The sequence below is a fragment of the Lepidothrix coronata genome, unplaced genomic scaffold (genome assembly GCF_001604755.1).
Source record: "Lepidothrix coronata isolate B3197 unplaced genomic scaffold, Lepidothrix_coronata-1.0 Scaffold24, whole genome shotgun sequence".
Classification (NCBI taxonomy): Eukaryota; Metazoa; Chordata; class Aves; order Passeriformes; family Pipridae; genus Lepidothrix; species Lepidothrix coronata.
In genome coordinates this window covers 6,102,916-6,114,814 of record NW_016690204.1, presented here as the reverse complement: position 1 = coordinate 6,114,814, position 11,899 = coordinate 6,102,916, and the positions used below count along the sequence as shown (strand labels likewise).

General features: G+C 43.4%; 1 protein-coding gene across 3 annotated transcripts in view; it reads left to right on the top strand.

The window, feature by feature from the left end:
- Positions 1 to 1,242: 1,242 nt before the first annotated feature.
- Positions 1,243 to 11,899, top strand: part of GRIN2A (glutamate ionotropic receptor NMDA type subunit 2A) — a 171,019-nt gene continuing 160,362 nt past the window's right edge. For all 3 annotated transcript variants that reach the window (XM_017809079.1, XM_017809078.1, XM_017809077.1), the window contains exons 1-2: positions 1,243 to 1,307; positions 2,713 to 3,135. In XM_017809079.1, coding sequence (XP_017664568.1) covers positions 2,731 to 3,135 — 405 coding nt within the window. In that variant the 5' untranslated portion in view covers positions 1,243 to 1,307; positions 2,713 to 2,730. The remainder of the gene's footprint in view (positions 1,308 to 2,712; positions 3,136 to 11,899) is intronic.

Below are 11,899 nucleotides of genomic sequence, written 5' to 3'. Positions count from 1 at the left end.
CCCATAAATACGGGGGGAGAGAGAAAAGAGGGGGGGGAAAAAAAAAGATGAAGACGCTTAAATGCCTCCTGCCAAAAGTAAAGAGCGAATCTCAGTTGCGATGGCTCTGCTAAAACTTGATCATGCGGGATTTCAAGCGATAAAAAAGGGCTGCCGGGCTGCTATTTACTGCGGCGGGAACAAGTTGCAGGATGAAATCCGGGCGCTGAGGGACCTATTTTCCACTTCATTGTTTGCGAAGGAATCTACTGAAATGACTTTGAGGATCTTTAAACTGGAACTATGTGGAGGGAGAATGCAGTAAGTATTGCCTTTCTGGGGAGCACCGGTTCGAGCGGAGGAGTTGGGCAGGGGCGCGGAGGCTCCGGGAGGCGCGCAGGGATGTCAGCGGTGCTGGATCCCGCGGATCCGGGCTTGGCTCTTAGTTCCCAGCCGGCACCGAGGACCAGTTAGGGAATGCCGGCTGCCTTTGCCTGGCGCGCCAGCGTCCTACATTTAGCCAGGGCTGCTTGAAGAACTATCCTTATGCATATTTACTGGAAATAGTGAATGGAAATCAAAGCAATTGGGCTTCCCGTGGCGGGTTCAGCTAGAGTGTCTCCCTGGGTTTGTTTATGATAAATTGGGAATGAAGCTGTTCCGTTTCAAGAGCGAAAAGAGCTTCATCCCGCACCGCTTTAGCTGTGTTCCAGGTTATGCTCATTTCGAACCTGACAAGAAAACTCCTGCCCTTGATCATGTGAATTAGTTTGCTTCTAGCTGCCCTTTCCAGGTCGGACGTCTCTTCCCTTAGAGCTCAAACCCATCTATTTCACTTGGAAGCAGACGGGCAGTTGGGAGCCCAGGATTTTCCTGACCTGGATAGGGATGAGGGACGTTTCCCGGACGGCTGCGGGCTCTTAGGAAAGCGCTGAAATGTATTTCTAAGCGAAGGCGGAGGGGGGGGGAACTTTAGAGCGCAGTCACTTTATTTCTGTTCACATGAGGTTGAACTACACGTTTCTTCCCCCCTGTCAACCCCGCAACCTGACTAACGCGTTCTCCCCTTCTCTGTCCCGTTCCCCGTGTCCAGCCCCCCCTCGCCTGTCTCCCTGTGCGCGTAGCTGCCCTCCCGGGATGCGATGTCGCCCGCAGGCTGCGGCGGGGATCACGCGTGCGGCCGGCGGCGCGGAGGCCGCCCCTGAGCCCGGGCAGCGAGGGGCGCGACATGCCCGCGGTCGCGACATGCCCTGCACCGACAGCAGCACCGGCAGCGACACCTGCGGCCCCTCCGGCTCCTCCCGCCGCTCCGTCTCCTGAGGCGCTCGGTACGTGCGGCCGCGCCCGCCGGGGGGCGCCCGAGCGCCGCGGCGCGGGGAGCTGCGGGGGGGGGGTTCTGTCGCGATAGTCGCGGCTCCCCCGGGACTGTCGGGAGGGACGCGAGGCGCTCGGGTCGGGCTTTCTGCCGCGTTCCGCGCTGGCGCTGCGGCGGTGGGTGGGAGCCCGGCCCGCAGTGCAACAGCGCAGGGGCGCCGATGCGCGCGGTTAAGCGGTCTGTGGAGCGCTCGTCTCCTCGTCTGCCCCGAGAGGAGGGGATGGTGCTGCCAGCCCTTGTCTCGGTGTGCGTTTCGAGCAGCAGACGGCTCTGACTGATGATGGAGATGGGGCTGGCGGGATGAGAGGGGAGATGTGAGAAGTGCCACCCCTGATTGGACAGCCCCGCCACTGTGTTCTGTGTGACGCTTCGCAACAAGCTTGGCTTTATGTGGCACAGGGACTCCCTTCTTGCAGCTTGCGGAGAGCCAGTCATGGGGGTGGAAATCCCTCGGGGCACAGAAACAGAGGGAGATCTTGCGGAGTCAGACCTGCTCTCCCTCTTCTCCCTCCTTCAGATAGTTCAGATCACTTCTGTGCCTCATCTCTCTCCCCATCCTACTCTGTCTATATTCAGCCCTCTACAGAGATTCAGTGAAGACATGAGGTAACCAGTGCAGTGATGCTCATTTATGGAACACCCTCCCCTTCAACACCAGGGACAACTTTGTGTCCGAGATCAGCAGTTCTGAGATGCTCAAGTCAATGCTGCATAAAAGGAGGGAGAAGAATTAAGATGGAATATTGTGCTTCTGAATCCGTTCCAGAAATGCAGTGTAGGCTTCCTTGAGCAGCAGCTGCCTAGGAGAGATCTTCAGAAATAAACCAGCATGATTTTGGGATGCTGTGAGATGTATGGAATATGTGGAGTGGGGTTTCCAGCAGACCTCTGGCTCACTTGTCTCATTTTGAGCTAAAGTACCTCTCCCTGTTAGACTGTGACTAAATTTTAAATAGATGTTCAGGATGAAGGAATATAGATTTCTGTTTTACCTGTTTTAGTGCAGCAAGGTTAAAGAGAAGGATGAGAATGTGTTTGTTTTTTTTTTTTTTAAATTGTCAGTAATTTTATTTTTTATTGGCTATCCAGGAAGAATGTTAATGGGTCTTTTTCTCTGAACTTCTGCTACATTTTTTGCTTTGCTTGTGGGAGACCAGCTGTAATACTGTCATTATCAAGCCAACTTTCTGAGGGGATACAAGAGGCTTAAACTGGAACTAAGGTGAAGAATGCATTATAAAAAGCTGCTAAAGTTTGCATTGTGCCCAGATGCTCTCTGTTTAAAACCTTCATTGGAGCTCTACAGTATATATTTCTTTCCTCTGTGTTTTTCTTATACAATGTGATCGCTTTTACAGGGGACAAAGCTGGCAAAGATGAGGAAAATTGGCTGTGCTCTCCTGGTACTCCAAGCTCTTCTGGCGCCTTTGGATCTTGTTCGTGGAGCAGAGAAAAATTATCCCATCCTGAACATTGCAGTGATTCTGGGAAGGACCAAGTACATAACAGAGAGAGATATCAGAGCTCTCTGGACCAGGGAAATGTCAGCAGACCTGACTGTTGATGTCAATGTAGTGACCCTTCTCGTGAACCAGACTGACCCCAAGAGCATCATAACACATGTTTGCGACTTGATGTCAGGCACCAAGATCCATGGAGTGGTTTTTGGAGATGACACCGATCAGGAGGCAGTAGCTCAGATTTTGGATTTTATTTCATCTCAGACTTCTATTCCAATTCTTGGAATTCATGGCGGGGCCTCCATGATAATGGCAGATAAGGTAGGAAAAGTTATTACAAGCTTTTACTAGTCTAATATACTTCATTGTGTTGGTCTCTATCATGAGTAATCAGTACAAGCAGTTCAAAAAAGATGTTTCTAATTATCTCTCTGTACTTCAAAAAAAGAAAAACATATGCATAGCAGTATCCTTGTTGATTGCTCTTCACATACTTGGAAATACTTTGGGGTTCGTGCCTGAAACTCATCTTTTTGACACTATAAAAGCAACCCTAATGAAATTTTAGTCTCCAGCACGTTAAATGATGGTCAGCCTAGAAATTTTAAGAGCAAATATGGCACATGGATGTAAAAAAACCCTCAAAATAGTAGGTTCATGAAATAATTTTACATCTTATTCCCAAAATCATAAACAGGTGTTCTGGGGTGCTTACAATAAATAGCAAGCAATAGACCTGAATGTGTCTGAAGACAACAGTAGTAACAGGACAATAATATTAAGCCAGACTGCAGTGATCCACTACAGTCTATAAATTAAGTAGTCTTGCACACTTGGACCAGCTCTTGTATTCCCTATGTTTATTAAATTAGATTTTTGTTAATTGGGTGCTTCTGCTTTCCTACTATAATCCATGCAAACCCATAAGGGGTTGCCTGAAATCTGGAGGTAACGACAGATTGTTTTGTTGGAAAACATCTCTTTATGTAATCTCTTGTGAGACTGGAAGGACAGAAGTGACTCACGTCTCAAGTTCTTTAATGCTGTAACAATTTTGTGGAAATTCTTGCTGGCACTGCAGCACTGATGTTGTGTGGTGATCACAGCTGCTCCTGAGGCAGGTGCTTAGCACCAGGCTGGGCTGAGCTCTCTGGTGTGGATTGCTGAAAGTCAGAGGAGCTCCCACTGTGGTGTAAAATAGAGAGTTCAGGTGTGGGAAGTCACTGGTTTTCCAGTACATGAGGCTTTTCAATGTTAATCACAATTTATTTCCTGATATTTCCATCCTTTAGGGTTTCTTATTAATGGAATATTATTGCTTCTCATAAATGACTTTCAAATAGGAAAGAGCTCTCTGAATACATCTGAAAAGGAAGTGGACCTGATGTATTATTTTGTGACTTGAGGGAGAAAAAGAAGCAGGAAAGTGACAGTGATTAGTTGTGATTGAGGAATCAGCTTTGGACTTTGGAAACTCTTTACCTCTGGAAAAGACTTTTTTTCCACGGGGATAAGAGATCTGTTTCTCTTGGTATTTTGAATGGTCTTACTTTTAAAACTTATGTCATACAAGGAGAGGACAGTAAGTGCTGAATTATGGCAGAGATTCTGTAACAACGGCTTTGACATCTTGATTTATATAGGAAGATCATTACAGTCAATGCTACTGTCTTAGATACAATTACAGTGACCAAGTTACAGAGGCAATTATTTCATGTGCTTTTAAATTACTGCAAAGAATTACTTGTCTTTATAAAGCTGGGTTTATATGTATTTTGGACTTCCATTGATACATATTTTGCTCACCTGTCTCTGTCAGTGTAAGAACACTTAAAGGTTTCAGCCAGTGCTGAATCAACTTCCCCACTCAGTAGCAGATGCAGGATGTTACTGATACAGATCTTTTTTTTACTTTTATATAGAAAATGAATAGACTATCTTTTCTGAGTGGGTTACTACTGTACTTATTGTAGGCTAATATTGTTGTTAGCATATTGCTGTCTTTGATTTCTAGGGATTATCACAGTTTGCTGATAAAACTTTTGTGATGAAATTTGGCTTCTAAGATTTCCACTTGGGAAATCAAAATTGTCTTTTGTTTGTCAAAACAGTCTAACAGGACTGCCTCCAGTAACTTGAACCGGCTGAAGGAATTGTTTGTTCATGTAACTGGAAATCCTTTAATTTTGAACTTAGCCTGTGCAATGTCTTGCAACTGGGTTTGGAACATCACAGTAATGAGACTTGCATGTGTCACTCAATTAACCACTCATTTAGGAATGAATTCCTGGGAGCTGAAGGTGAAATTCTCTGTGCTGTCATAAAGGCAGGGGAGATGGAAGTCTGAGGGAAAGGGTCTGCAAATGTGAAGTCTTTAAAGTCAGTCAGGATTTCAGCAGAAACAGATGGCTGTTGGCTGAATTGTGAAGGCTATTAGTGTTTCAAGTGTTCTGTTTTGTCTCATGCATTGGGATGTGCAAAAAAAGGTGGTCCCACTCCTGCCTGTGAATGCAGTTCTCTGACACTTTAATAAGGCCATTTCATTTCTATCCTTATCATATGTGTTCTGTGCCAGGTGGCTGTTATATGATGCTTAACTGTCCTAAGCTGAACTAAACTGAAGGCACAGATATGAGAACTCATCTCTAATGCTCTGTGTTGCTGAAGACTTTACTGCATGACTCAGAGGAGATAAGCTTGCCATATTCTCTATGGCTAATAAATACTATGTCAATGTGAATCTGGCATGATGAACCATGCCTTTAAAAAATAAGAAGTTGTTCTAGGTTTCTAAAGATGAGAGATTGCCACATGTGGAGTTTGCAGTGATTAATGCAGGACATGCAGCTCTTGAAGCACCGAGTCCCTGGGCGAACACCTGCAGCGAGTGCTGTCTAGTCTAGACTGCTTCCTTGGCTGGCCCAGCTGGCTCCTCTCTGCTTCAGTTTGCTCAGAGTTTGCCTGCACCATCTGAGGAGAGACATTGCATGATTCAGACAATGAAAATAGGCATGTGAAGCCAACAAAACCAGAATGTTTTCTGAACCTAGCTGATCTGTTGTCACCTGACTACAGTTGTCGAAGCCCTACCAACAAACCCATGTGGCACTTGAGGGTGTACAGCACCTACCCGATCCCAACTGTGCTGTAGAGATACCCTTTGGACAGTGCCACATGCTCTGCCTCCAGCTGACTTTGTCACCTGCTGTTGGCAGGAACCCTCCTGCCAATGAACTGCTCCTTGACTTTGGTCCCCAGTTCTGCCACAGACGTCAAACATATTCAGATGTGGGATAGTCTACTGGAACAAGATGAGAATTGTATGGGGCATCTGTGCCAACCTGCTGTGCATCACCATCCCTTGGAGGGTGCTGAAAACAGGCTGGCTGTTTATTCATCTTGTATCTCTTGACATTTGAGAGATCTCAACACAAACACTACTTAGGAACTGTTTTCTGACTTGAGTGTTTGGTTTCAAACACAGTTACCTCTGTTTCACCTCACACTATAATTATAATGATAGCATTTGTCATACTTTTTGAAAACAGGACATCGTGGTTAGTTCTGTGTCAATAGGAGGAAAAAAAGCCCCTACATATTTTAAATATCCAGTATACAGGAATACTTGGTGTCCTTGAACCACACTGCTTTTGCCTATTGCAGAATTAAATCTTTCTAACTTCTCATTAGAAGTCTTTCTGAAAGACATAGCTTGAAGCATTTTATTGTTGTGGAAACACTCACAGTAACAGTGCTAGTCAAAGGCATTAAAGGTGAGGGTAATTTTCCGAAAGGGCTATTACAAAGTGATATTTTTTGAAATGGCTCTGGAAGTGTTATGCAAACTAAATAATTGCTTTTTGAAAAGATAAGTACTATATATTATTGTATTATAATTCTAGAAGAGCAATGGAGGTTAGAAGGGATTGCTGTAGGTTTTCTAACCCAGCCCTGGCTCAGTGATGAGCTGACATGGAATTCAGATCTACTCAAGTTTTAAATATCTCCATGGATGTACATACATCACAGCCTTTCTGGGCAATCTGTTTCAGTACTTAACCCTTCTCACCATGCAAATATTTTCATTTTATCTCATTAGAATTTCCCTTGATACCACAGGCTCTTGTTCTTTTGCTGTGAGTCTGAGTCCAGCTCTCTCAGTGTAGTTGTAGGCTGCAATTACACCGCTCCTTACCCGTCGCTTTCCTGGGGGAAAAGAGTTCCCTTAGCCCTTTCTTGCACCTCTAGACCTCTGGACTCGCTTGGATATATTGATGTCTTGTGGGGGGGGACCAAAATGGGACAAAGGACTGCAGATATGGCCTCAGGAGTACGGGAGAGGGGAGCAGTCCCTCCCCTGGAGCAGCTGTGCTCCTGCTAACGCAGCCTGGTTAGGCTTTGCTGCCGGAAGGGTGCACTGCTGACTCATGTTCAGCCCGTGTTGGGCCCCCCATGTCCTATTATATTTAATAAAAAAGGCATCTAACTGTGAATAAGCAGTGGGGGAAACTGCACTTTTAAATCTTGTTCGTTCTTTTGGTGGATATTTTTCAGGTACTTTACTGAAATACTTGCAGATGTTTGCATTACGTGGTTTTTTTTCAGCTCATTTATAGGTATGGCTTGGGATTGCTCTGTTTTTCCTCATTCCTGAGATGCAAAACCTGTGCTGCACTTGTGCAAAACAGAGCTCTGAGCCCAGCCTTGTAACTGTGATCAGAGCCCACCCGGACTCCTGGCTCTGGTACTGGGCATTTATGCTCCCTTATCCTTGCGTGACTTTGTCCACTGCTCCTAAAGTTCCTCCACAAATCTTACACCTTCCTTGCCAATAGCACAGTGACCATCTAAAAAACCAAATGGGTTCAAAACTCACACCTTACATTTGCACTGTGCATAGGTGTGCTTCAATTCTTATGCTTTCAAAACTGTTGTGATGAATGGCAGGGGGTGTGTGTGTGTGTGGTGTTGGATTTGTTTTTTATTGTGGAATCTCTTCTGGAGGTCATACTTGATGGAATGTGCTCATCAATTCCCAACATCTTCCATATGTGTTGTGTAGAGATTTCTATCCAGCTCATTTAGTTGGCTTGTAAGAGCAGTTCTGTATTTTTTTCTTATAGAAAGTCCTTAAATTTATGGTTTTCTATAATAACTTCTCATTCCTGCCCTTCCTGATAACTGATATTAGCATGTGTATGGCACTGTACTTCTGAGCATGATACTGAGTTTGGCTTCTTTACTGCCAAAGACTGGATGGTTACACTGTAGGTTGAGAAATACTTTAGTGCAAAAATACCAATATTATTATAACTAATGCTTCAGGTCTAGAAATGGGAGCTTGCACTATTCTGTTGCACACTACACTTGCAGATTCTGACTCAATTAAAGAAGCAATTGAGTTTGATTTTCTTCCCCTCTAACTGTACTGTTGCCTCTATGGGAAGAATAACTTTCAGATATTCTAATTTTTATTTTGAGCTGCAGTAAAAATGTAGCATTGACCTCCCTGTAAATCTGTGTTTACTTTTCCACATCCATTAAAGTCAATCTACATGTACTTTTTAAGAAGATTCTTGTACATCCTTAAAGATTTTTAGAACTAGAATGTGATCTGCAGTTGTACCTCTCACACACACACGTAATAACCACTGGTATTAAATGGTTAAAAGTCTGCTTGAGATCTGTCTTGCCAGGTGAATGAAGTGAGTAGATGTAATGTCTTGTGGGTTTTTTTTCATCAGAGGCAGTTCTGTGTGAGGTGTTGGGATGGAGCCTGCTCGTTAGCCATTGCTTTTCCTGAACTGGCATCTCTAGGAGGAAGTAAAGCTCCAGCAGCTGCTGCATTTGCTGCTTTTGGTTGGGTCTTGGAGCTCAGAGGAGCATTATATTAATGATGTGAGCCCTGCTTTCCTGCTCTTTCTCCCACTCTATTTCCGAAAGGATTTTCCTAGCTACTTTTGAGACGATGAATTTTCCCCTCTTGATTTAGCACAGGAGAGCACAGAGGACTTTCTGGAATACTGGGAGAATAGACTTGAACTCTCATGGAGCTGGAGGGAGGGATATTTAGTTTAATTCTCCTCAGTAGAAGGTAGTTTTGAAAAGATTAGGTATTTCTGTAACTAATAAGCAGATTGTAGGAAATGGAAGTCTTCTGGAGGCTACTTGATTTTTCATGTAGTTTAGGTGTAGGTAAATTCCTATTTTTTGCTAGAGTCAACAGTTTCAGCTGAGCCCAGAGTGGATTCCTCTAAACCACTCTTATTTAAGAGAGAGGAGTGCTTGGCTTCACTTGCATTTCAGTTCTTTACAGTAAGCAATATCTCTTCATCTCAAAGGCACTGTTTTCTTTCTCTTCAAACTGTTCTTACAGTTCTTGAAAATAGAAATCCATAAGTGCCTTTGTTTTGAGCAACAACATTTTAAAACCCACTAGCAAGTCATTGCTGTAGATCATCCATGCAGTCTCTCCAAACTATTGCCTGCCTATAGGTAATTATAACACAGCAGACTCCTGAGCTGTGAAAGTAGGACACCAGACCTTCAGCATAATTTTCTGCTTGCAGATATTCCTGGCGGCATCTTTGGAATTTGTTTTCCCAAGGACATTCTCAAATACAAAATTCAAAATTATTCCCTTTAAGCTACAAAATAATTATAGACTATTACAAAACACATAGGACATTTCTGGCAATCCGAATGTATCCAGAGAACTTACCTGGAAACATAAAATAATGCAGTGAACAGAAGAGAAGGGCCTTTATATAATGTCAAACACATTTCATGTTTCATCTATTAATTATTTTTGAGAGGATGCTTAGACTATTTGATTAGACAGCTTATTAGTGGGATTTTATTTGTCTCTTATTTGAACTAACAATTTAATCTAAAGTATTTCTCTAACTTTTTTGGTCTTGCTTGGAAGAATGTGGGGTAGATCTGCCTGCATTGGTACAAAGGGCTTTGTACAGATGAACAGAAACTTTGCAGTCTGTGGCTGGTTTTATTTTTTACAAATCTGTGGTCATCTGCTTTGCATGTACTCTTTTCTTCCCCTCTTCCCTCCTCCCTCTTCCTCCTCTGCCTTCATTCTTCCCTGGAGCTATGAAGTTGTGTGGATTTTACTGAGGGAGCCCAGCCTGGATTGTCACCACGCCATCTGTCACCATATTGTTTGCTTAAATCCTTGAGATATTTTCTTCTGTGCTTCACTGCAATAAATACATAAAGCTGCAGCAGCATCATTGGCTATTTATATTAGATTTAGACTTAATGTCCTTAGGAGAAAACCCCCGTGGTTGTATTTGAGGTGCATAAGCTACAGGCAGGGTGTAAAACTGGGCATGGCTTAATGATGAGTGCAGAGCTCTGGTTACACAGCGTGTTTTCACCCTCTGCCTTCTCAAGATGAATGCCCAGCTGGGGGTCTCATGGCCCTGGAGAGGCAATACTGCTAGGGGATTATGCTCTGGTTCTCCCCATTCTTCCTAGGGAAAGCTTTTGTGCTCTTCTGTAAATGCAGGATGTATCTTCCTCTGTCCTGAGACTTGATATACAGGGTCAGGGAAAAGTAGAGACTTGCAGGCTGTGTGAAACCAGAGCTGGAAATAAGATTGGTTAGAAGGGGAAATGTTTTGGAGAGAAATTGAAGAGTGAAGAAGATATATTATACTATATATGTAGTATAAACCCCATAAATATATGTATTCTATAATATATTATATATGTACTATAAAAGCTGAACAACCAACAGGAAAACCATCTTGTTTCCTAATATGCTGACATGATATTCCAAGTTGCAGATGGAGGTTGCTTGGTGTCCAGCAGCTGTAAGTTTGTAGTATGCAGTTAATGTTATCTCACCTTTCCCAACAGCAATTTCCCCTGTATTTTCCACACATGTGAAGCGTAAGTGTCTGGAAGGAGGAGGTGGTTCTGCCTTTCAGCTTGAAAATTATGTATCCCTTGATCTGAGTTTTGGTTAAGCTCTCTTGGAGGTGCTTCATTACCAGATGACTTCTCAGTCAGTGTTTTAGGCTTCCTGTCTCCATCATAGGTTTGGGACAGTAATTTCCTTTTAGGTTTTTGATGCAGATAGGCTGGACTGTTTCCTTGCCACAAGTTACTTGCTGCAGCATGACTGAGAACACCAGTGCTGGTCTTGCTCCACGGCCTCTGCTCAGTATTTTTACCTATTTATAACCTGCCTTTTGTGCATCTTGGAGCAAGATATTTCTATACACACATTTCATTCAAAGGGTTGTTGTGTTGGAGGCTGCCTATATTTTCCTTTTGTTTTCTTTCCTTGACAATGTTTTTTTTTTTTAAAGTCCTAACTTTTGGTTCAAGATTTCTGCCAGTAAGTTGATTGATACAAAGTTTTATCTATTTTTGCTGTCCATCCTGCCTCTCCACGTGACTTGAACTAGCACTAGGACTGCTTTGTTTTCACTACATTGATTTTGTGTCCAGTGGTGACACTGCATATGTGGAACCACTGTGAAAGAGCAGGGATTTTACAGCCACCTTTCGGCTCGACACAACTTACAATACAATTAGGAATGACAGTTATAATTGAATAAACAGAAAATAGAATTAAGGTGATCTAAGTTGCTTTTAGGAGTTACAGAAATATATAATTACCAGACAAATTACATGTTATTTTTTGTGTGTGAGGCTAATTAAGAATTCTGAGTAAATTGTGATTGGCAGAGGCATCAAAGCTGTATGAAGCACCTAGCTGGGATGAGAAGGCTTGTGAATTCATCATAAGAAAACAGATGCAAAAACTTTGAGAAGTGTCTGTGTTCTAGTCAAGTACCACTTAGGATGCCACCTCCTCCTCTCTCTGCATTTTAGCTGCTGTTCTCTGCAAAAAGGCTGACATTTCCTGTTGTGGGATCTGGGTTCTAGAGAAAGAGGTTTGCTTAGCATGCAAAACTTTTAAGCTCTATCCCTTAACAATGTAACAGTGAACTGGTACAGAAGTTGTAAAAAGAAAAATTTGCCTTCTCCACCTGTTCCTAGTCTGCCTTTTCCTTACCCAGTCCATTCTGTGTGCAAACCTCTTTCACCCAACAGC